Genomic DNA, 26,177 nt, shown 5'->3' with positions numbered 1-26,177 from the left:
AGAGGGGATGAGGAGAGGGGATGAGGGAGAGGGGGAGGGGATGGGGGGATGAGGGAGAGGGGATGAGGGGGAGGGGATGGGGGGAGATGAGGGGATGGGGGGATGAGGGGGGGCGGAGATGAGGGGGAGGGGACGGGGGTGATGAGGGGGAGGGGACGGGGGTGATGAGGGGGAGGGGACGGGGGTGATGAGGGGGAGGGGACGGGGGTGATGAGGGGGAGGGGACGGGGGTGATGAGGGGGAGGGGACGGGGGTGATGAGGGGGAGGGGACGGGGTGATGAGGGGGAGGGGACGGGGGTGATGAGGGGGAGGGGACGGGGGTGATGAGGGGGAGGGGACGGGGAGAGGGGATGAGGGAGAGGGGATGAGGGAGAGGGGATGAGGGAGAGGGGATGAGGGAGAGGGGATGAGGGAGAGGGGATGAGGGAGAGGGGATGAGGGAGAGGGGATGAGGGAGAGGGGATGAGGGAGAGGGGATGAGGGAGAGGGGATGAGGGAGGGGGGATGAGGGAGGGGGGATGAGGGAGAGGGGATGAGGGAGAGGGGATGTGGGGGATGAGGGGGATGAGGGAGAGGGGATGAGGGAGGGGGGATGAGGGAGAGGGGATGTGGGGGATGAGGGAGAGGGGATGTGGGGGATGAGGGAGAGGGGATGGGGGATGAGGGGGAGGGGATGGGGGGATGAGGGGGAGGGGATGGGGGATGAGGGGATAGGGGATGAGGGAGAGGGGATGAGGGAGAGGGGATGAGGGAGAGGGGATGAGGGAGAGGGGATGAGGGAGAGGGGATGGGGGGGATGAGGGAGAGGGGATGGGGGGGATGAGGGAGAGGGGATGGGGGGGATGAGGGAGAGGGGATGGGGGGGATGAGGGAGAGGGGATGGGGGGGATGAGGGAGAGGGGATGGGGGGATGAGGGAGAGGGGATGGGGGGATGAGGGAGAGGGGATGGGGGGATGAGGGGGAGGAGAGGGGATGGGGATGAGGGGGAGGAGAGGGGATGAGGATGAGGGGAGGGGATGGGGGGGGGATGAGGGGGAGGGGATGGGGGAGGACGGAGATGAGGGGGACGGGATGAGGGGACGGGATGAGGGGGACGGGATGAGGGGGACGGGATGAGGGGGACGGGATGAGGGGGGGGGGGAAGAGAACGGGGGTGATGAGGGGGAGGGGACGGGGGTGATGAGGGGGAGGGGACGGGGGTGATGAGGGGGAGGGGACGGGGGTGATGAGGGGGAGGGGACGGGGGTGATGAGGGGGAGGGGACGGGGTGATGAGGGGGAGGGGACGGGGTGATGAGGGGGAGGGGACGGGGTGATGAGGGGGAGGGGACGGGGTGATGAGGGGGAGGGGACGGGGGTGATGAGGGGGAGGGGACGGGGGTGATGAGGGGGAGGGGACGGGGGTGATGAGGGGGAGGGGACGGGGGTGATGAGGGGGAGGGGACGGGGGTGATGAGGGGGAGGGGACGGGGGTGATGAGGGGGAGGGGACGGGGGTGATGAGGGGGAGGGGACAGGGGTGATGAGGGGGAGGGGACAGGGGTGATGAGGGGGAGGGGACGGGGGTGATGAGGGGGAGGGGATGGGGTTTAAAAAAAAATGGCTGAAGACACTGGGTACAGCAGCGGCCATGGATCCTGACAATATTCCGGCAACAATACTGAAGACCTGTGCGCCAGAACTTGCTGTGCTCCGAACCAAGCTGTTCCAGTACAGGTCCAACAATGGCATTGACCTGGCAATGTGGAAAATTGTTCAGGTATGTCTTGTGCACAAGAAACAGGACAAATCCAACCCAGTTAATTACTGCCCCATCAGTCTACTCTTGATCATCAGTAAAGTGAAGGAAGCGGTCATCAACAGTGCTTTAAGCAGCAATCAGTTTGGGTTCCGGCAAGGTCACTAAGCTCCTGATCTCATTACAGCCTTCGTTCGAACATGGACAAAAGAGCTGAATGCCAAGGGATCGCATTATTAAGAGAGGAGACTTTAAAGTGTGTTTTTGAGAGTAGAATTTGGAAACTCATGTGATTATCATCTGGGGGGGATGCTTAGGAGAATTCCCCAGATACTAACTTGGGTTCAGAGCAGAATATGTATTTGACCAGTTATCTTGTGTGCTTAAAGGGAAATTCTTGTGTTAAAGAGAACATTGCATCTTAAAATGTATTTTGTAATCCTTGTTAATCTTAAAATGTGTGTATTTGTTCAGTTAAGGGGGAGTAAAGTATTATAATATAATTTTTCCATGTTTAATAAATGTTTTTTTTCCTTGTGGTTGCAAGTAATTAGCAGCTTTGTGACTGTTTTTCCACGTTGTACATTAAAAAAAATAAAAGTTACGATCTTTTGAGTCAGGGTTCCATTCTGGGATCTACCCGTCCAGTTATATTAACTGGGATCGTTAACAGTGAAATGAAGAGCACCCCTTTCTGCTGGGTGCATGGGTTGTTTATGAAACAAACAGAGGTGATGTTAATCCATTGGCACAGGTCCATAAAATGCTGAGTTTTGCACTAACAGTCAAAACAGACTGCAGGAGCGGTTGCTGAACAAAACACAACAGTGGTTGCTCTCAAGAACAAGACTAATTAGATTAGAGCAAAGATTTGCTTACAATGCAGCTGACTGTGCTATGCCTGATGTCGGAGTACTGATCAGGTTGATAGCAAGGCCTAAAATGAGGGAGTTTAATTCTGCTGCACTATCACTTCCCTTGATTCATGCAACGCTCACCAAAATATAAACTTATTGCAGCAGCTACCAAGGCCTATCTATTGACAGCTCCAATCGTTACCCAAGTATTTATTTTCCAGTTAGAAGAAAACATGGAAAAAATGATGACAGTCAGGTGAGAGAGCAACATCTTTTTTGAAAACATCACCCAAGGACTTCAAAAATAAACACAACACTGAATTCCCACTGTTAATATCTAGCCTTGGAGAATAGAGTAAAAATATAGTCCAATTATATTTTGCAAACAGCGCAAGAATTTTTTGTTACACATAGGGTTGTCTCTACGGTCAGGTCTATTCTTACACAGCTGTACTTCAGCTTCCACATGCAGATCAAACCATCACCAATGTTGGCCCAACCATGTATTCCAAAATGTCAATAATACTGGAATAGAGACGAAGCTTCCATTTATTACGAGTGTCATCTGGCCCTGCCAATCCCATGGTCCTTGCCAAGGAATTCCACCAATGACAAAAGGGAGATCATACCTAAATATTTTTCACAGGCAAATTGTGCCAATGCATCTCAATCATTAGGTCCACATTCCCTCCCCATTTGGAGGGGTCAATGTTTAAGAGCTGATGGTTTCATTCATTCACTTATGGCTCAGTCATTAAATTTAATTCACTGAGCATGGCATGGTCTAAATTTGGAACTACATCAGAAAATTATAAGGTGCCATAGTTCACAGTTAGAGAGATCGGGGAGAGTTTTTCAAAAATTATTTATTATTTATTATTGCTGCAATGACAGACAGGAGAGGTCCAGGCTGCTGGTTCAGAGCTGGATTGAAGATTGTTGGACACTAGGCTCAAAGAGCCTGTATGTTCAGTTCAGATGGCACCAACAAATTAGTGTAAAAGCAAATGCCTTGGAATGCATTGCACTATCATGGCCAAAGTGATCTCTTGGACTAGTTTTGATTGAATGGGGTAGGAGAGGAATTTCCTGAATATTTATTTCCCAAAATTGATTTTAGTTTTGATGTCTGATTTCTCTCCTCTCCCAGGGGATCATATGGTCTCCGGGGGAAGAGTCTATATATCGGGATGGATAAGGCACCGTAGGTTATGTAGGATTGGCTGGAGGGACCAGTGCATCTTATACTTCTGGAAATTAACATGGAATAAATATGAACCAACCAAGTGCGCATTGCCCGATTTGCGAGATCACAGCAAAAAATAGAAAGGGGAACAGCTGAAGTCTCCATGGGAGAATTGGAGAATGAGGATTGTCCTGGGGCTGTGTGAACTCTCTGAACCAGTGACCAGAGTCAACTCACTAGGCTGTTCATACAAAGTGTCAGTTAGTGAATAAAGACCATCAAGTTTATCGCATTCAATAGACAACATTCTCATTCTTTATCCCACAACCCTGCAATGCAATCTTAGGAAAACTCCAAGTAAATATCCTGAAGAAAAGTCATACAGGCTCAAAATGTTAACTCTCCTCTCTCCACATGTTGCCAGACCTGCTGCGTTTTTCAGACATTTTCTGTTTCTATCCTAAGTAAACGCTCTCCAATTCCAAAGTACTAGGAAAGCACCATTACTCCTGATGTGCAGAGGATCCACACAAACCGCACATTAATCCAGAAATTATGACCAGAAATCAGACAGCACAGATCATTTGCCTCATTCTGGCTGTGCCAGTTCTGTGAAAGAGCTATCCAATCAGTCCCATTCTTCTTCCATACTCTGAAAGTTTAAGCATATATCCAATTCCCTTCTGGGAGTTAAAATGGATGGAATTTGGTCTTCATGTGATCCCAAAGTTCCAGTAACTCGATCCACAAACCCCATATCAACAAAAGCTGGTTTCGGCTATTCAGTCACTAAGGAACCAGTGGCACTTTCAAATTCACATCCAAAGTGCAATTAAACAAAGAATCCATGAATTAACTTGAAGAATTGAAAGCCAGACTGATACCCTTACCCAACCATGTGTTGGGTTTCTATACCACTCTGTAACATCCTGCTTCCATTAATACAACTTACTGTGCGCTGTACTATGCTCAACCATAATCCTAGAGCAGGCTCGAGGAGCTGAATGGCTATCTCCTGCTCCTTGGTGGTATGATCTCTTAACTTGGTAATTTGCAAAAATGTGTGCAACTCTATCCCTTAAGCCAAATCATGAACTATTCGGTGGCAGGCTGCCCCGCAGATGGATTCCTGGAAAGCACTACTTAAACTTCAGGGAGTAACAGTGGGAGCTGTATTAAGGGGGACAGATGTCAGAAACTGGAAGTTTTGCTGGGATCAAGTTTTCCAGGTTGTTGTTAAAACACCAACGAGATTAGTTAGAGAAGCAAATCATGACCCTGCACGGCCTGGCCTTTATGTAACTCCAGTCCTATTGCAATATGGTTTGACACTCAATTGCCCTATAGAGGCCTAGCATGCCAAAAATTACATTAGACTTCTACCAGTGGTTCACAACTGCCTCTGAGCAACTGGGGATGTCTAACGATTAGGATTTCAGACCATGATCTGGAATACAGGCTAACATCATAAGTTTTCATGTCTTTCTTCTCTGGTTTCATCTGAGTGAATCTGACTCTTCCACATGTAATATGTTCAAGCATCAGTTGCATCAAAAACTGCTATGAAAATCTATAATCGAAACAGACTGCAATGATTTAAAATGGTAGCTCATCACCATCATCTCAAGGAAAAACATGAATACGCAACAAATGCTGGTAGCATCCAATGAATGGACTAAACAAAATCAGAATGGAGGGGCACGGTTTTAAAATTAGGGATCACCCTTTTAGGACAGAGGTAGAGAGAATTTTTTTGGGGGGGTCAATTTTGAAATTCTGCCTCTGAAGGTGATGGAGGTGGGGGGGTCATTGAATATTTTTAAGGTGGAAGTAGATAGATTATTGTTTAAAAAGGAAATCAAGGTTCTCGGGGTTAGATGGGAATGTGGAACTCTATACACAAACAGATCAGCCATGATCTTACTGAGTGACAGTGAAGGCTTCAGGAGCCAATGGTCTGCCTCTGCTCCTTTTTTGTACGTTCGAATAACTAATGGTATGTCCTCAGTCGTATTATCAACTAAACTAGTTCAGAACACAACAGAAATCATATCAACTACAAAAAGACATTCGCAGTAGATCGGCGATAAACCGGTCTAACTGGAAAGCTCCACTGCGCCTTAGTTTGCATGTGGAGATGCTGGCGTTGGACTGGGGCGAGCACAGTAAGACATCTTACAACACCAGGTTAAAGTCCAACAGGTTTGTTTTGAATCACTAGCTTTCGGAGCACAGCTCCTTCCTCAGGTGAATGAAGAGGTGGGTTCCAGAAACAAATATATATATATATATATTATATATAAAGAGTCAAAGAAGCAAGACGATGGGTTCCAGAATACATATATTATATATATATTTATATGGACAAAGTCAAAGAAGCAAGACGATACTTTGAATCACATTCAAAGTATCGTCTTGCATCTTTTACTTTGTCTTATATATATGTTTCTGGAGCCCATCTCTTCATTTGCCTTAGCTTGGAGACATCAGCTTCTGCCACATCGCTCCAGCCCCTCCAAGCATGCCCAGACTGGAAAAATAATGCACAGTTGAGACTACTCAATTGGCTTTGAACATGACTCGAAAGAAAGACTTGCATTTTATGCAGCTTTCATGACCTAAATGTGTCCCAAAGAATTTTAGAGCAAGGACTTTGGAAATGTAGCCACTGTTGAATAGTGGTAAACTCAGTCCACATTTGTGCATAGCAAGTTTCCACAAACAACAATGTGATAATGACCGAGGGACTCAGAGACTGCAAAACCGCATTATGAATAACATGCTTGATGACTTTCGGTGGCGGCATAGAGAGCAGTTGCACACAAGGTGGCTCCCACCAGAGCACTTCGATTTTGGCCCTTGACATCAGTTTTTTTGGGGGAAAACATTATCAGTTTGATGGGATAAAGGTTCCCACGAAAAAGGAATGCCCAATAAGTATAAAACCAGGCATCAGACAAGTAAAGCATCATCGGCAGACTCAGAAGCCTCTTGAGCCTCGTCCGCTGAAAATATGGCAGAGGCTCCTGCTGCAACTTGGCCACTTCGCCAAAGGCCGAGATGCCCACAGATATCTTGGTGGTGGAGCTTAAGAAGTTATGGCAGGCTGCCTCCGAGGACCTCGACAAAGCAATCAAAGGAGCCCTGGCACCCTTTTGTGCGGCCTTGGCAAAAACGGACCAGATGGCAAAGGTGCGCTAATACAGGGTTTGAAAGCGGCCCTCTAGAGGCAGAGTGACCAGAAGCAGAGATGGTAAGGGTGCCGGGGATAAGGCAGTGAGAGCGATCTAAAGACAGAATTTGAGAATTGTAGGGCTGCGGAAGGTCTGGAAGGCAGAAATACAACAGAATACATGTCTCAGATGTTTGGGAAGATGGTGGGGAGGGTGAAATGACATCCCATCCCAGCTGGATTGGGCCTACAGGTCCCTCAGGCAAAAGTCCCATTCTGGTGAACCACCGCAGGCTTTCGTCGTTACCAGTAGAAGCAGCAAGTCTTGTGCTGGGTGAAGGACCATCGGGACTATAAATGGGAGGACCATACCATTAGGATGCAGAAGTGGAACTGGCTAAGAGGAGTGCGGCATTCAACAAGGCCAAGGCTGCATTGTACAGTTACTCCGAGTGGGGCCCGCCCTGCCACCTGCAGAGTTAGCTAACGTGTACGGAGTCGGGAGTAACTGCAGTCATATTAGGCAAGTTTTAATGATCAGCATAGCATTTTTATTTCGTTGTGTTTGGGGATGGGGTGGGGAGCCCTTTGTTCAGCATGTTGCTGTTTACTGGTTTATTTGGGTATGGTAGTGGTGGGATGAGAGTAGTTCGCAGACAGTGACTGCAACTTTTTCTTTGTTCTGCCCTGATGGGGAGCTGGTGGCCATCTTGGGTGTGTTCGGTCTCGGCACTCTCTGGGTAGTTGCCGGGTTACCTGACAGGGAGAGAATGGCTGACTCGAGATCCGGGGGTGGTGTGTGTAGATGGCCCATTATGCATTGAATTCAGAGGATACAAACAAACTGCTGGCTTTTACTCCCGTCCTGGATTTGTACCAGTTAATTCTGGGTATTCATCAGTCGGCTGGATAGATCAAGACCTAAAATAGACATAGAACATAGACATAGACTTTACAGTCCAGAAGGAGGCCACTCGGCCCATCGAATCTGCACCGGCCCCTGAAAAGAGCACCCCACTTAAGCCTACACCTCCGCTCCATATCCATAATCCAGCAACCCCATCCAACTCCTTTGGACACGGAGGGCAATTTATCATGGCCAATCCACCCAACCTGCATGTCATTGGGCGGTGGGAGGAAATCGGAGCACCCGGAGGAAACCCACACAGAAACGGGGTGAACGTGCAGACTCCGTATAGATAGTGACCCAAGGCTGAATGAACCTGGGACCCTGGAGCTGTGAAGAAACGGTGCTTACCACTATGCAACCATGCCGCCCATATCTTTGATCCCATCAGCAGTGGCAAAGGGCCTATTAGCTTAATTGGAACAGATTGGGGGGGGCAGACCCGTTCCGATTTTTACATCTGAGTGAGAAAGACTTCTCTTTTTTCTCTCATGTCCATCAGGTCCACTCTCGGATTGATTTTTTTGTTGTGGTGGGTAGGTCTCTCCTTTCTGGGGTGAAGGGGGCAAGATACTCAGCAATAGTTATTTCAGATCATGCTCCACATTTTGTGGATTTGATGCTGGAGCCAGGCCCCTCGAGTGCCCCCCGTGGAGAATGGATATGGCGTTGCTGGCATACAAAGGATTGAGAGAGGGTATCCTCTACCATTGGGGAGTACGTAAGAGTTTAATAGGAATGAGACTACCTCGCCTTCCATGTTGAGAAGCCCTGAAGGTGGTCATTAGGGGGAGATAATGTCCTACAGGGCACAGAGGGAGAAGAGTGAAAGGGTGGCGAGGCAGAGGTTGGTGGACTCCATCCTTGATATGCACCGTCAGTGCTCGTTTGCCCCAGCGCCGGAGTTGTTGGCGAGTAGAACAAGTTGCAGATGGAACAGTAATAAAATATTAAAACATGCTGCTGTGCAGAGGGACCTGGGTGTCCTTGTGCATGAGTCACAAAAAGTTGGTTTTGAGGTACAACAGGCGATTAAGAAGGCAAATGGAATTGCGTCCTTCATTGCTAGAGGGATGGAGTTGAAGGCTAGGGAGGTTATGCTGCAACTGTATAAGGTGTTAGTGAGGCCACACCTGGAGTAGTGTTCAGTTTTGGTCTCCTTACCGAGAAAAGACGTACTGGCGCTGGAGGGTGTGCGGAGATTATTCACTAGGTTAATCCCAGAATTGAGAGGGTAGGATTACGAGGAGAGGTTGAGTAGACTGGGACTGTACTCTTGGAATTTAGAAGGATTCAGGGGGGGATCATGAAGGGAATAGAAAGGATAGATGCGGGGAGGTTGTTTCCACTGCCGGGTGAAAGTAGAACTAGGGGGCATAGCCTCAAAATAAGGGGAAGTAGATTTAGGATTTAGCTTAGGAGGAACTTCTTCACCCAAAGAGTTGTGAATCTATGGAATTCCCTGCCCAGTGAAGCAGTTGAGGCTCCTTCATTAAATGTTTTCAAGATAAAGGTAGATAGTTTTTTGAAGAATAAAGGAATAAAGGGTTATGGCGTTCAGGCGGGAAAGTGGAGCTGAGTCCACAAAAGATCAGCCATGATCTCATTGAATGACGGAGCAGGCCCGAAGGCCCAGATGGCCGACTCCTGCTCCGAGTTTTTATGTTCTTATCCTTTCAACGGACAAGGCAGAGTACCAGCTGTGACGCTGGAGGGGGACTTTTTGTGAATATGGTGAGAAGGCCAGTCACCTGTTAGCGCACCAGCTGATGTGGCAGGCCACCTCTTGGGAGATAGTGCAAATGAGGGACTTGAGTGGCAGCTTGGTCGCCGCCCCAGCAAAGATCAATGCTGCTTTTGAGGCCTTTTACCAGAGCCTCTATAAATCGGAGCCTCCGGAGGATAGGTTGTCCACAATGAAACTTTTGGATGGCTTGTCAGTGGTGGCACGGGAGAAAAGAGAGGAGTTGCAGTCGCCGTTGAGCCCAAAGGTGGTCACAAAATGGATGGGTTTAATGTAGTTGGGTAAAGCTCCGGGCCTGGACGGATTCCCTTTTGAATTCTTCTAAAAAGTTTGTGGGTCAGTTGATCCCATTGTTGTTAGATATGTTGAACTATTCCATGGTCTGGGGAGTAACGCTTGTCACACTGGTGCAGGCATCAATCTCCTTGATTTTGCATCATTATTTTGATTTTGAAGTAGGATAAGGATCAGACAGTCCCATTTCACTACTGAATGCCAAAGTGAAGCTGTTGATGAAGTAGCTGGCAATGCATTTGGGGCCCCGTCTTCCAGGGGTGATTTCAGAGAAACTGACTGGTTTTGCCAAGGGCTGATAGTTATCGGCCAAGATTCGTCGACTACTTAATATCATTCTATCCCCGTCTCAAGTCTCTGAATCAGAGATGATCATTTTAATGGACGCTGAAAAGGCACTTGATAGGGTGGAGTGGGGTACCCATTTGTGATCCTTAGGTTTGGTTTTGGGCCTAAGTTTATATATTAGATCTGTCTTTTGTACAGGGCCCTCACCACCAGTGTGCGTACGAACGTCCTGAGTTCAAACTTTAAGTTGAATAGGGTTAAGAGGCAGGGTTGCCCATTGTCCCCTCTTTTGCATGCCATGGCAATCGAGCCTCTGGCCATGAGGTCATCAACGAGGTGGAGGGGGTAGAGAGGTTAGGGAGAGAGCATAGGGTGTCCTTGTACGCAGGTGATCTGCTGCTGTATGTAACAGATCCACTTTCCAATGTGGAAGAGATAATGGAGCTACTTAGGAGTTTGAGCTCCTTCTCAGGGTATAAGGTGAATCTGGACAAAAATGAATGCTTTCTGGTGAATTTCCGGGCCCGGGGGGGGGGCGTGATTTGGAGACGTCGCCTTTTCACTTGGCCAGGTCAAGCTTTCATTATCTGGGAATCGGGGTGGTCCACGACTAGGATTCGCTTCATAGATGAAATTTCACTAGCCTGGTGAATGCAGTTAAGTCGGAAAATGTGGGATAACCTCCCTCTTTCCTTGGCGGGCAGGGTTCAGACTGTGAAAAAGAATATCCTCCAGAGGTTTTTATTTTTGTTGCACTGTCTCCCCATTTTGTTCCAAGTCTTTCTTTGTTAGGGTTAAGATGATGATATTTTCCTTTATTTGGTCGGAGAAGACCCCACTGATTCATAGGATGTTTCTGCTGAGGGAAAGGCAGTCGGGAGGCCTAGACTGTCTAATCTGTTATTTTATTCTTGGACTGCAAACATGGAAATGGTGGTGTGATGTAAGGATCGGAATCCACACAGGCATAGATGGAGTTGAGCTCTTGTAGAGGGACTAGATTGGGGGCCTTGGCTACGGCAATGATTCTGATTCCATTTCCCCCCCAACAATATTTACTTCAAGTTTGGCAGCTGTGGCCACTGAGGGTTTGCAGGCAGTTCAGGCAACATTTTAAGCTGTGCTCCATGTCGATGTTAGCCCCAGTCTGTGGTAGTCATCTCTTTCTGCCGGAGGGCTTGGATTCATCAATTTAGATTATGGGTGAGGGAGGATTGGAGGGGTTTGGGGACATGTTTATAGAGCAGAAATTCACCGGCTTTGAGGAGCTGTTGGATAAGTTCCAACTCCCAAAGAATAACATTTTTTCAGGACCGTGACATTTTGCGCGAGATGTCTTCCTTTTCCGACAGCTTTGTCCTCTCTTGTGGAAAGGGTCCTGTCAATGTCAGTTGGGGGAGGGGAGGATCTTGCGTATTTATGGCCAGATCTAGTCAATGCAGCAGGCTCTGAATTGCCGGGGGGGGGGGGGGGGGGGGGGGGGGGTTGGTGGTGTGGAGTGAGGTTCTTTACTGGGTCAGCTCCACCCCCTCATGTACTAGGCTCGGTTTGATTCAGTTCAAGGTGGTGCATAGGGCACATATGACCAGGGTGCAGATGAGCGGGTTTTTCCCGAGGTGGAGGACCGGTGTGAGTATCATATTTTTGGGGGGGGGGGGGGGGGGGGGGGGGGGGGGAGGGGCGCAAATAATATGCACATGTTCTCATCATGTAAGCTTCTAGGTCTCCTTCTTCAACCATGTCAGGGATTCTTGGGATTGAGCTGGAGCCTTGTGAGCTGGTGGCATTTTTGGAGTCTTCGACTCGCTAAAACTGCAGGCGGGGGTGAAGGCGAATGCTCTCACCTTCGCCTCGCTGATAGCCCAGAGGACAGTTCTGCTTGGGTGGGGGATCTGGTTACATAATCGGAAGTGCCTCGTCCTGGTTGAGTGAGCTGATGGAGCTTTTGTACTTAGAGAAGGTTAAGTACACCATGAAGGGGTCAGCAGAAGAGTTCTCTCCGAGGTGGCAGCCATTCATTTCCTATTTCATGAAGCTAGTTACCGCCATGTTTTAAGGGTGGGTGGGGTTTGGTTTCTGTTTTTGGGGGGGGGGGGTTAGGTTTGGAGTTGTATGGTTATGTGGTGTGGGTTTACTGTGATATTGTGAAAAACTTTCATAAAAATACATATTAAAAAAATAACATGCTTAAATTGAACAGATGCAGGATATTGACTTGAAGACAGAAACCTAACATTTCAAACCTTTCACATCCAGTGGCATCTATTCGACAATCTAGTGTCTAAAACACTTGATGATAGCACCATTATGAACAGTAGCGTATCAACAGTTTACCCAGTTATTTGTAACCAAATATATTCCTGATGCAATACGGATATAGATACAATCAGCTTGCACAAAAACGAATACAAAAAATAGCTTCAATATATTCGATGCACTTCCGCTATCATCAACATCCTTCAATCTTCATAAGATGGGCATGCAGCAAAATCTGTTGGGAATGGGATAGATTCATATGGTGCACATTTGCTGAGGGCTGAAGAGACCAATTTGTGCGCAAAGTTCTGTCACAATTTCACATATTAGGCATCGTTGTTTTTGGTGTTGGCCCCGGCTGTCAATCCGCTCCAGCCACTGATGAGTCCAGGCCACAGGTGATGTCATCATTTTCCTCTGTCGTTGTCGAGTGTCTCACCCAGGTCAGAAAATTGATGTCCAGGGCCTTCGTACTATGTATCCTTGAAGAGGAGTTTTGGGCGTCCTACTTGGTCTTGACTCTGGCTATCTTGCAATACAAAAAAATCTATGGGAATGCAGCGGTCATGTCCATGTGGAGTTTGCACGTTCTCCCCATGTCTGTGTGGGTTTCACCACCACAACCCAAAGATGTGCAGTGTAGGTGGATTGGCCACGCTAAATTGCCCCTTAATTGGAAAAAAAATAATTGGGTACTATAAATTTATTTTTAAAAAGAGAATGCGGCTGTCTTCAATCCTGCGGATATGCCCGAGTCAGCTTATCTTTGCTTGACAAATTTTGCATACTTGGGAGATTTGCCTTTCAAAGGACTGCCGCATTTATGATGTTCTCCTTCCAGATGCTGAGAACATGCCAGAAAATGAAAATATTGAGCTTTCTTTCTTGCCAGCTGTATGTGGTCCATGCTTCACAGCCATACATCACGGCACTGAGAATACAGCTCTCATAAATCGGCATCTTTGTCCTGAGTCAACTCAATGTTTCTGGATGCAGATTTCACGAGCCGGCCAAACCTGATCGTTCGGCCGTGTGTGTTGAGTTCTGCAACAAGGTAAAGTTGCCATAGTCCCAGGTGACCATCCCCCTTTGGCAGGGAGAGCTGACTGATGGTGATTTAACCTGTGGATCATTGCACCTTGGCGAGGGGCAAGGTTGAGAAGGTTCATGAATAATCATCCCCACTTCCGGCCCCCACCCACCGCCTCCCTGAGGTGGCTCATTTAGCTCAGTGGGCAAGACAGCAGCATCAGTTTACTGGCTTTGCAGAATATTGCGAAAGCATGCTACCTGCTTTTAGCAATAAAATCACAGCCTGCAAAATGTGGGTCTATGATCCTGCTGCAAGGACAAAAGGGAAACTTTTATTAATGTAAACGGGAAGGGGACACATGGATGCCACTCTCTCACCATCCAAGTTGAACAGGCAGCAATGGAAAAAAACACTTAAAAGTAGGCGGCCTCCCTTGACTGTGACCTTCCGATTGAACCTCCGCTGTTTCACTGCCAACTCTATCAAAACAATCAGCACAACTAATTAAATATTCCAGCACTGCTGAGCTTCAATAAAAATAGTTCCACATCTGAAAAGAATTCAAACTGCACAGCCATAATAGGGATGAAGTGGAAGAAATTATTTTTTTCTGACACTGGTAGAATTTCTACAGAAATTCAGATTTGAACCTTGATAAACTGTAAAATATTGAGTTTCCAATGCTCCACACACCAGGATTAGTTGGATAAGTTGTATCAGCCAATAACTGTAGGACGGATCAGCTGAAGTTGCTCTTTGCCAACTAATGCTATAACTGCTAATCCATCGGCTCACAGACAAATAAGACCATCAGTGTGTAAACAAGAATGCTGATTTTAGATAAACTCACTTACATCACTGTAGAAGAGTGCTACACCATCTCCAATTACACCCAAAAATAAAAACACTTGGTATTTAAGCAGGAAAGGGGGCTTGCCCAAAAAGAAATGTGGATACTCCTCTTTCCAAATCAATCAGCCCCCCCCCCCCCCCCAACTCAGCAGGACATCTAACTAAAATGCTAGCCAATAACATTATGATTTTCCGATTTTCAGTTTGTCAGTTCTTTTTTTCCCTTTTAAAAATTTGAAAAAATGAGTATCCAATTATTTTTTTTCTAATTAAGGGGCAATTTAGTGTGGCCTGTCCACCTACCCTGCACATCTTTGGATTGTGGGGCGAGACCCATGCAGACACGGGGAGAATGTGCAAACTCCACACAGAGTGTGACCCGGGGCCAGGATTGAACCAGAGTCCTCAGCAAGTTTCTGTCAGTTCTGACTGGGACAATAAACATATTCATCCACCACATATCGGCCAACTGGGAATGGCATTGCCAGGTTTTTCTCCCCCCGCATAATACCTTTAGATGATGGACTTGATTCTTTTAATTATAATTCATTTCTGGATAAACCTCCAAGGACATAACTCTACATTCAGCAACAGGTGACCTTCCATTCCCATGCCCTTTTACCAAGCCCACATGACTCCCTTCAATACTTCACAACAGCAGTATCAAGTTCAACGAATTAACTCCTGCCTAATTTTCTGGAACCTACCTCTTCATTCACCTGAGGAAGGAGCAGTGCTCCGAAAGCTAGGTGATCTGAAACAAACCTGTTGGACTTTAAATTGGTGTTGTAAGACTTCTTACTGTGCTCACTCCAGTCCAACGCCGGCAGCTCCACATCATGTGTTTTTGGGGAGGAAAAAAGGATGAATTTGAAAGGTTGTGTTGATCATAATTCAGATGTGGCCAATTGCCCCTTAATTAGAAAAAAAATAATTGGATACTCTTAAAAAAAAAAAAAAAAAAAAAAAAAAAAATTTTTATTTTTAAAAGGGAAAAAAAGAACTGACAAACGAAGTCAATCTGAAATAAGTAGAGCTGATGCAATTAAAAAAAAATTAAATGTCATGCCCTCATTCCTGCTTCCCAAAATATTATCTCTCTTTTATGTACAAACTTAAAGCCCTGCCCCCAATAGTTTTGTACATTCTCACATCATGCCACCAAATCTGTAACGTCTCAATTTCGGTCTGAAACATTAGCAACAATCCAGAGAATAATCAGCTTGAAGTCTTTCCTGATTCTTTCTTCCTGGCTGCTCGTATTCTTATGGAAGACTTCTTGCCTCAACCTGAACAATTAACCACCAGCTAATGGTTTGAGCTCCCACAAGTATTACGGGTAAGGCAGATGAACTTAAGAGCTTGGATTAGTACTTGGAACTATGATGTTGTTGCCATTACAGAGACCTGGTTGAGGGAGGGGCAGGATTGGCAGCTAAACATTCCAGGATTTAGATGTTTCAGGCGGGATAGAGGGGGATGTAAAAGGGGTGGCGGAGTTGCGCTACTGGTTAGGGAGCTGTACTGCGGGGGGACACCTCAGAGGGCAGTGAGGCTATATGGGTAGAGATCAGGAATAAGAAGGGTGCAGTCACAATGTTGGGGGTTTACCACAGGCCTCCCAACAGCCAGCGGGAGATAGAGGAGCAGATAGGTAGACAGATTTTGGAAAAGAGTAAAAACAACAGGATTGTGGTGATGGGAGACTTCAACTTCCCCAATATTGACTGGGACTCACTTAGTGCCAGGGGCTTAGACGGGGCGGAGTTTGCAAGGAGCATCCAGGAGGGCTCTTAAAACAATATGTAGACAGTCCAACTAGGGAAGGGGCGGTACTGGACCTGGTATTGGGGAATGAGCCCGGCCAGGTGGTAGATGTTTCAGTAGGGGAGCATTTCGGGAACAGTGACCACAATTCAGTAAGTTTTAAAGTGCTGGTGGACAAGGATAAGAGTGGTCCTAGGATGAATGTGCTAAATTGGGGGAAGGCTAATTATAACAATATTAGGCGGGAATTGAAGAACATAGATTGGGGGCGGATGTTTGAGGGCAAATCAACATCTGACATGTGGGAGGCTTTCAAGTGTCAGTTGAAAGGAAATCAGGACCGGCATGTTCCTGTCAGGAAGAAGGATAAATACGGCAATTTTCGGGAACCTTGGATAACGAGAAATATTGTCGGCCTCGTCAAAAAGAAAAAGGAGGCATTTGTCAGGGCTAAAAGGCTGGGAACAGACAAAGCCTGTGTGGAATATAAGGAAAGTAGGAAGGAACTTAAGCAAGGAGTCAGGAGGGCTAGAAGGGGTCACGAAAAGTAATTGGCAAATAGGGTTAAGGAAAATCCCAAGGCTTTTTACACGTACATAAAAAGCAAGAGGGTAGCCAGGGAAAGGGTTGGCCCACTGAAGGATAGGCAAGGGAATCTATGTGTGGAGCCAGAGGAAATGGGCGAGGTACTAAATGAATACTTTGCATCAGTGTTCACCAAAGAGAAGAAATTGGTAGATGTTGAGTCTGGAGAAGGATGTGTAGATAGCTTGGGTCACATTGAGATCCAAAAAGACGAGGTGTTGGGTGTCTTGAAAAATATTAAGGTAGGTAAGTCCCCAGGGCTTGATGGGATCTACCCCAGAATACTGAAGGAGGTTAGAGAGGAAATTGCTGAGGCCTTGACAGAAATCTTTGGATCCTCACTGTCTTCAGGTGATGTCCCGGAGGACTGGAGAATAGCCAATGTTGTTCCTTTGTTTAAGAAGGGTAGCAAGGATAATCCAGGGAACTACAGGCCGGTGAGCCTTACTTCAGTGGTAGGGAAATTACTGGAGAGAATTCTTCGAGACAGGATCTACTCCCATTTGGAAGCAAATGGACGTATTAGTGAGAGGCAGCATGGTTTTGTGAAGGGGAGGTTGTGTCTCACTAACTTGATGAGTTTTTCGAGGAGGTCACCAAGATGATTGATGCAGGTAGGGCAGTGGATGTTGTCTATATGGACTTCAGTAAGGCCTTTGACAAGGTCCCTCATGGTAGACTAGTACAAAAGGTCACACGGGATCAGGGGTGAGCTGGCAAGGTGGATACAGAACTGGCTAGGTCATAGAAGGCAGAGAGTAGCAATGGAAGGATGCTTTTCCAATTGGAGGGCTGTGACCAGTGGTGTTCCACAGGGATCAGTGCTGGGACCTTTGCTCTTTGTAGTATATATAAATGATTTGGAGGAAAATGTAACTGGTCTGATTAGTAAGTTTGCAGACGACACAAAGGTTGGTGGAATTGCAGATAGCGATGAGGACTGTCAGAGGATACAGCAGGATTTAGATTGTTTGGTGACTTGGGCGGAGAGATGGCAGATGGAGTTTAATCCGGACAAATGTGAGGTAATGCATTTTGGAAGGTCTAATGCAGGTAGGGAATATACAGTGAATGGTAGAACCCTCAAGAGTATTGAAAATCAAAGAGATCTAGGAGTACAGGTCCACAGGTCACTGAAAGGGGCAACACAGGTGGAGAAGGTAGTCAAGAAGGCATACGGCATGCTTGCCTTCATTGGCCGGGGCATTGAGTATAAGAATTGGCAAGTCATGTTGCAGCTGTATAGAACCTTAGTTAGGCCACACTTGGAGTATAGTGTTCAATTCTGGTCGCCACACTACCAGAAGGATGTGGAGGCTTTAGAGAGGGTGCAGAAGAGATTTACCAGAATGTTGCCTGGTATGGAGGGCATTAGCTATGAGGAGAGGTTGAATAAACTTGGTTTGTTCTCACTGGAACGAAGGAGGTTGAGGGGAGACCTGATAGAGGTCTACAAAATTATGAGGGGCATAGACAGAGTGGATAGTCAGAGGCTTTTCCCCGGGGTAGAGGGGTCAATTAATAGGGGGCATAGGTTTAAGGTGAGAGGGGCAAGGTTTAGAGTAGATGTACGAGGCAAGTTTTTTACGCAGAGGGTAGTGGGTGCCTGGAACTCGCTACCGGAGGAGGTGGTGGAAGCAGGGACGATAGTGACATTTAAGGGGCATCTTGACAAATACATGAATAGGATGGGAATAGAGGGATACGGACCCAGGAAGTGTAGAAGATTGTAGTTTAGTCGGGCAGCATGGTCGGCATGGGCTTGGAGGGCCGAAGGGCCTGTTCCTGTGCTGTACATTTCTTTGTTCTTTGTTCATACACCACTCAGCATCTTTCACCCAGACTCTTGGCAAAGTAACAACACTTCTAACTTGCATCATAAAATTCCTCCAGAGTCTGATCTTGAGCCATCTCTGTTCTTTCCCAATGAGGGGAAAATATCAGAGCAGGTTCAAACTTGAACTCGGATTGCCTCCCCCTGGGCTAGCACCTTCCCCCCCCCCGTATGGCTGCAGTTTTTCAATCCTCTCCCTCCTGTTACAGGCTAATCCAATTAACAAAGCATTTGTTCTAAAATCTCTTCTTCAGCCTATGTACTGGAGAATGAATTCAAGTCCTTCTCATCGACAGCAATTCATTGCTCAAGTGTGACAATTTAAAAACTAAGAACATTTCAACGTATTTATCCTGCATCCTGCTCAAGAGCATGCAGTATTACACCACTCATTTCAAATGGTGCCACTCTGCCATTAAGCTGGTGCCAATAAGCTGCAACTTTTTAGGTATTGAGATAATCTAGTTGAAAAGTAAAATCTCTCAACACTGCAGCATTCACAAAGGTGCTTCGCAAGCAGCTTGTTTTTGGACGAGTGGAAAATACTGGTCAGCAGGCTTGAATTGTAGAAATAATTTCAGTTGAGACAGTTGAGCACAGGTTCTGCCTGTCCCTTCTAGTGATATACGAAGGCATAAAAAGTTCCTGTGAAGAGTTCTCCTGTGTCAAAGCCCATAGCACACACAACCTACACTACAAACAAAGCATTTGTTGTCAACAAAATTTTGCTGCATCCAAATTGGTTTTCGTGTTTACCTGTGTAAGTGGCTGTATTTCAAACCTAATTATGTATGGTGTTTTAAGTTCAATTTCTTTCTTTGTTTTTCACTAAACCCAAAGCGAAAATTTCCTAAATTAACCCAATCAATTCCATGCCACAATTCAGCAACCATATTTTAGACACCCCTACTGTAGAACATAAACATTACAATTCCAACAGATTCCTTCCTACCTGGCATTACATTTTTCCTCTCTTTCCATTCCTTTAGTTGTGCATGATTTCCCCTGTCGAGACAGACAGGAGACAGATGCCATTCTCAATGTGGCTGGTAACAGAGGCCTGGGGTGGCTGGTGTTTGTTCCTCCTTCCCTTCTCCCACACTAACCACCTTCCCTCCTCTCATAACCATCATGACCATATGGCCAAGCTCGGGAAGGTCACCACTTTGGAGGCTGCAGGTTTTGTACTCTGGCTGGCGCTTCTGTAAATGCATTCCAACTTAATCTTGAAGATCCCTCATAAAATTTGAAAGGACCGTGTAGGAGGAACATGCAAATTATACATTTAAGATTAGTACACCTTATAACAAAAACACACAAATGCAAAAAGTTAAGAATCATGCCACTAAAGCCCATGTTATGTGAACTCCTAAAACATGTCCAATACAAAGGCTATTCTCCGCTGAGCTCTTCTTACCGGGGTTTGTGACCAGTCAGCCTGAGAATAGCATCATACAACAATGCAGGTACTGTATGACTGACAGCAATCCAATACTGATGCAAAATAGGGTTGGAACGAAGGTTTACATTTGGGCGTCTCATTGCCCGTTCTAAAGGATTCATCTTGAAGGACATATTTACATGATACTCTGCAGAGAAAATAAGCATTACTGTTGTTTTGAACGAAGCGTACCAGACACTCATGGGAGAGAGAAGCATTAAAGGAAAATTCTAGGCTTCAAAGTCAAGCTACAAAAACATTCCCACCATTTTGTCTACAAATCAGAAGGTTTCAAAGTACACGTTTTCCATTCAACCACGAGTTACATCAGATTACGTGCCATCATTGTACGTCTACCCTGAAATTAGATCAAATAGGAAATGTTGCAAATGTCTTGTTATAGTTCTTAAAACAAGACTTGCAATTCAGCTCTGGTGGAAGTTGAATTGAATTGGTAGACAGATAGTTTCTCCATGTCCAGAGGGTATTAGAATCAAGTGGCAATGAAAAGCATCTTATTTTGTTTCCCCCAACACCCACTTAAAGATTGAAATTTGACAAGGGAATGTTACACTGGGGTACATTAAATGTTAGTGTTACGAAGCCTGAAAAGTTCCTTTAAATGTTACTTACTCTTAAACACTTCTAAGTTCCAATGATTTCAAAATGGGAACATTTTGTTGCTCGTCATTCTATCCCATCCTTCCAGAAATGAGACACACACTTGCAGATGTCCAGCTGATGCTAAAATTAGCTGTCCTAACTGTGGAGAACTTTACACAGCAGATAGACTATAGCTCAAGTTTTTTAAAAAAACGTAGAACCAAAAGAGGAGCTTTTTGATAAAACACATTGCTTCAGTTAAGGATACAAGTACAGGGCAAAGCTAGCCACCATTACCTTGGTTTTCTTCCAGTAAGCCTGAGGTAGACATCATACAGGAATGCTGGAGCCTTATGGCTTACAGCAATCCAGTAGTGATAGATCAAGTGATTGGAGGTTAGATTTACATTGGGCCGTCTGAAGGCCTGCTCGAGAGGATTCCTCTTGAAAGTGGATATTACATGGTACTCTGAGGAAGAAAAGTTGCATGACAGTATAATTTTTCAAATCTGCTCAAAACCTCGAGATGCCAACAAAGATTTAGGGCTGCGAAGGAAGCATTAGACCCACTGCACAAATTTGCTTCGGTCACCATAAAGTGGCACTACTGCCAGAAATTATTTACTTCTTTAAAAATATTGTTCTTTATTAGGATGTGGGTGTTGCTGGCAATGAATGCCAGCATTTGTAGCCAATTAGCAACGTTATTTTATCAGGCAAACTGATAATTTGAATGCAGCCATTCAGCAACCTGTTAGTTTTGTGCTCTTCCAATTTCAAATCAATTTGAGATTTGTCCCACTGCTGCACAAAACAAAGTTTAAAATAAATAAATTAACCAGTGCCATTTTACTAGGTTCTGGCTGTACTGCCACTCGATTTAAATTCAGTTGGAAAAATAAAAATTGGAACCAGACAAAGCAAAACAAATCAAAACAGATCTATTCTTGGAAAGGTATACCTGGACTGGAATTTAATTATTTTTCTTTTGAAAGAGTGCAATGTCTAATGACCAACCAAAATGGGTATTTCAGAGCTTCAGCAGGCTCAGTGCCACAGGAAATGAAGCAAGATGTTTGTTCACCAACCACACACCCAAATATAACTGGACACAAACACGTAATCGTACCAGCTGCAGGAAAACTAGATAAAATATATCAAACTGTAGCAAGTAGTTGATGCAAACCATACAAAGTTGGTTTTACACATATTACGTAAGCTGCTGCAGAATAAAACCATGATATAACTTTTTTTTATTCCATCATTATTTACATGGGGATATGGTAGTTGGTGTTTATGTTACTGAGCTAGCAAACCGGAAGCCTTCACTAATGATCCAGTTAAATGAATTTAAATCACGCCACTACAGCTGGAGTGGTTTAAATTCATTTAATTAAATAAATTTAGAATAAAAAGTTTGTTTCAGCAATGGTGGCCATGAAACTATCAAATTGCTGTAAAAACGTATCCAGTTTAATGTTCATTTCAGGAAGGAAATCTGCCATCCTTACCAGGTCTGGCCTATGTGTGACTCCAAACATATATCAATGTGGTTGACATTTAACTGCCCTCTGGAAGAGTCTAGCAAGCCAGTCACTTGAAAAGTAATGGGCAAGACATGCTGGCCTCACCCTATAAATAAGGAAAAAACACAATGGGATGTAGGTGTTCCTGATAAGGCCAACATTTATTTTGAGTAGGTGGCGGCGAGCCACCCTCTTGAGCTTGTGTACACCCACAGCGGCATTAGGGAGTGTTCCAAAATTGATACCGTGACAATTAAGGAATATATATTTACAAGTCAAGATGAAAAAAAAGTTGGAAGTGGTAATGTTCTCAAGTACCCAATGCCCTCATTGTGTTAGGTGTGGTGGTTGCAGGTTAGGGGATGGGCTATCAAAGGAGCCTTAACAATTTGATCCACTGCATTCTGTAGATGGTACACATTGCATCACCAGTGGAGGGAATGGATGGTGTGCCAATAAAGTGGGTTTTGTCCTGGATAGTTCTGAGCTTTCTTGTATGCTGTTGGAGCTGTACTCATCCAAGGTGCGTGGAGAGTATTCCATCACACTCCCCATTTGTGGTTTGTAGATGGTGGCCAGGCTTTGAGAGTAAGGCAGTGAATTGCTCACTGCGGAATTCAACGTTTCTGACTCATTCTTGTAGTCACAAAATTTGTGGGGCTGACCCAGTAGTGAAATCAAGATGCTTTTTATGAATTAATTTACAGATGTGGACATCACTGGCTAAACCAGAATTTATTACCGATCTCCAGTTGCCCTTGAGAAGGTGGTGAGCTTTCTTGCACAACTGCAGTTTCTGAGGTGTAGGTACACCACAGTGTTGTTAGCGATGGAGTTCCAGGGCAGCATGTTGGCGCAGTGGATTAGCCCTGCTGCCTCACGGTGCCGAGGTCCCAGGTTCGATCCCGGCTCTGGGTCACTGTGTGTGGAGTTTGCACATTCTCCCCGCGTTTGCGTGGGTTTCGCCTCCATAACCCAAAAGATGTGCAGGCTAGGTGGATTGGCAACACTAAATTGCCCCTTGTTTGGAAAAAATGAATTGGGTACTCTAAGTTTATTTTTAAAAAGGGATGGAGTTCCAGGGCTTTAACCCAGTGACAGTGAAGCAACGCCGATATATTTCCAAGTCAGGATGGTGAGTGAGTTGGGAGGGGAACCTGCAGGTGGTGGTGTTCCCATGTATCTGCTGCTCTTGTCCTTCTAGATGGTAGTGGTTGTGGGTTTGGAAGGTGCTGCCTAAGGAACCTTGGTGACATCCTGCAGTGCATCTTTTGGGTGTACATACTGCTGCCACTGTTTGTCAGTGGTGGAGAGATTTAATGTTTGTGGAAGGGATCGCAACGAAGTGGACTGCTTTGTTCTGGAAGGTGTCAAGCTTCGAGAGTGTTGTTGGAGCTGCACTCATCTAGGCCAGTGAAGAGTATTCCATTAGACTCCTGACTTGAGCCTTGTAGATGGTGGACAGGCTTTGGGGAGTCAGGTGGTGAGTTATTCGCCGTAGGATTCCTAGCCTTTGGCGTGCTCTGGTAGCCACAGTCTTTATGTGGCTTGTCCAGTTCAGTTTCTGGTCTTTGGTAACCTCTAGGATGTTGATAGGGTTGGATTTCACAATGGCAACGCCAAACAATGCGGTAAGTGGAAATGGTTGCACATACTTTTGTTGGAGATGGTTACTGCCTGTCTATTTTGTTTCAAAATTGAAACGAAAACGACAAAGTGACGTCACAGGAGACTGTGACTTGATTGGCTGAAAGGCAGACTGGGCTAAATTTGAATATCTGTGAATTACTAGTTTAAAATTGATTTAAATTACTATTTTTAAGTTGATTTCAGATTAAGAGAGATAAACACTCAATTTAATTTCAAACGAGGGATAAATCATGGCAGGACAGCTCCAAGCCGTGGTTTGCTCCTCTTGCTCCATGTGGCAGGCTGGGGACAGTTCAAGTCCCCAGGGTCAGCAGGTGTGCAGGAAGTAGCTCCAGTTACAGCTCCTGGAAGCTCGAATTACTGAGCTGGAGCGGCGGCTGGAGACACTGTGGAACATCCGCAAGTCGGAGAGCATTGTGGATAGCACGTTTAGAGAGGTGGTTTAACCGCAGGCTCCGACTCCGCAGGCAGGAAGGGAATGGGTGACCAGAGCAAGAGAGCTAGGCAGGTAGCGCAGGAATCTCTTGTGGCCATTTCCCTGCAGAAGACACTGTTCTTGAAACTGTTGAGGGGAATGGCCTCTCAGGGGAAAACAGCAACAGCCAAACTCGTGACACCATGGTTGGTTCTGCTGTAAAGGGGAGGGGTAATAAGTGTGCCAGTGCAATAGTTTTAAGGGATGCAATTGTAAGGGGAATAGACAGGCGTTTCTGTGGCCACAAACGAGACTCCAGGTTAGTATGTTGCCTCCCAGGTGCTAGGGTCGAGGATGTCTCGGAGCGGGTACAGGACATTCTGGAGGGTGAGGGTTGACAGCCAGTTGGCGTAGTACACATTGGTACAAACGACAAAGGTAAAAAAAGGGATGAGGTCCTAAAAGCAGAATACAGGGAGCTAGGAAGGAAGTTAAGAAATTGAACCTCAAAAGTAGTGATCTCAGGATTACTACCGTTGCCATGTGCTAGGCAGAGTAGAAATGACAGGATATATTGGATGAATACGTGGCTGAAGAGATGGTGTCAGGGGGAGGGTTTCAGATTTGTGGGGCATTGGGACCTGTACATACTGGACAGGTTACACCTGGGCAGGACTGGAACTGATGTCCTAGGGGAGCTATTTGCTGGAACAGTTGGGGAGGGTTTAAACTAATATGCCAGGGGCATAGAAACCTATGCAAGGAGTCAGAGAAAGAGGGAGCAAGGACAAAAACAAAAAGGTAGAAAAGTGAATAAAAAGTGATAGGTGGAGAAACCAAGGCAAAATTCAAACAGGGCAAAAGAGAAAAATATTGGGAGCAAGACAAACATCGGTAGTGGGGAAAATTAGTACGCCTAACATCGGTAGTGGGGAAACTTCTTGAATCCATTATCAAGGACGTTATAGTGGAACATTTAGGAAGCAGTGGCAGGATCAGTCAGTGTCAGCATGGATTTATGAAGGGAAAATCATGCTCGACAAATCTGTTGGAATTCTTTGAAGATGTAATCAGTACAGTTGAAAAGAGGGAGCCAGTCGATGTGGGATATTTGGACTTTCAGAAGGCATTTGACAAAGTCCCGAGTAAAAGATTAGAGTGCAAAATTAAAGCACATGGGATTGGGGGAAATGTATTGAGGTGGATAGAAAACTGGTTGGCAGAGAGGAAACAAAGAGTAGGAATTAATGGGTCCTTTTCAAATTGGCAGACAGTAACTAGTGGGGTACCACAGGGATCGGTGCTGGGACCCCAGCTATTCACAATATATATTAATGATTTGGATGAGGGAACAAAATGTAACATCTCAAAGTTTGCAGATGATACCAAGTTGGGTGGGAGGGTGAACTGTGACAAGGATGCAGGGATCCTACAGCATGATCTGGACAGGTTGGGCAAGTGGGCAAATCAATGGCAGATGCAGTATAATTTGGATAAGTGTGAGGTTATTCACTTTGGAAGCAAAAACAGGAAGGCAGATTACTACCTGAATGGTTCTAAATTGGGAGAGGGGAGTGTGCAGTGGGACCTGGGTGTCCTTGTGCACCAGTCGCTGAAGGTAAGCATGCAGGTGCAGCAGTCTGTAAAGACAGCTAATGGTATGTTGGCCTTCATTGCGAGAGGTTGAGTATAGAAGCAGGGAGGTGTTGCTGCAATAATCAGGGCCTTGGTGAGGCCACACCTGGAGTAGTGTGTGCAGTTTTGGTCTCCTTCTCTGAGGAAGGATGTTCTTATTCTTGAGGGAATGCAGCGAAGGTTTACCAGACTGATTCCAGGGATGGCGGGACTGTCATATGAGGAGAGATTAACTAGGTTGGGATTGTTCTTGCTGGAGTTCAGGAGAATGAGGGGGGATCTCATAGAGACTTATAAAATTCTAACGGGACTGGACAGGGTAGATGCAGGGACATGGTTACCAATGATGGGTGTGTCCAGAACCAGGGGTCAGTCTGAAAATTCAGGGTAAACC

At 45.9% G+C, this 26,177-nt stretch overlaps 2 protein-coding genes across 5 annotated transcripts in view; one reads left to right on the top strand and one right to left on the bottom strand.

Moving 5' to 3' along the window:
* far1 (fatty acyl CoA reductase 1) overlaps positions 1-26,177 on the bottom strand; it is a 153,971-nt gene that overhangs the window by 24,609 nt on the left and 103,185 nt on the right. For 2 of the 4 annotated variants that reach the window (XM_072466198.1, XM_072466200.1), the window contains exon 9: positions 19,931-20,102. In XM_072466198.1, coding sequence (XP_072322299.1) covers positions 19,931-20,102 — 172 coding nt within the window. Of the gene's footprint in view, positions 1-19,930; positions 20,103-20,854; positions 21,027-26,177 lie in introns of all 4 variants that reach the window. The other 2 variants (XM_072466197.1, XM_072466199.1) reach the window with 1 other exon arrangement.
* The window catches only part of LOC140384470 (endoplasmic reticulum-Golgi intermediate compartment protein 2-like), a 181,832-nt gene that overhangs the window by 131,795 nt on the left and 23,860 nt on the right, over positions 1-26,177 (top strand). The window lies entirely within an intron of this gene.

This window comes from Scyliorhinus torazame, chromosome 10 (genome assembly GCF_047496885.1).
Source record: "Scyliorhinus torazame isolate Kashiwa2021f chromosome 10, sScyTor2.1, whole genome shotgun sequence".
NCBI lineage: Eukaryota > Metazoa > Chordata > Chondrichthyes > Carcharhiniformes > Scyliorhinidae > Scyliorhinus > Scyliorhinus torazame.
This window is presented reverse-complemented; position numbering and strand designations above follow the sequence as displayed.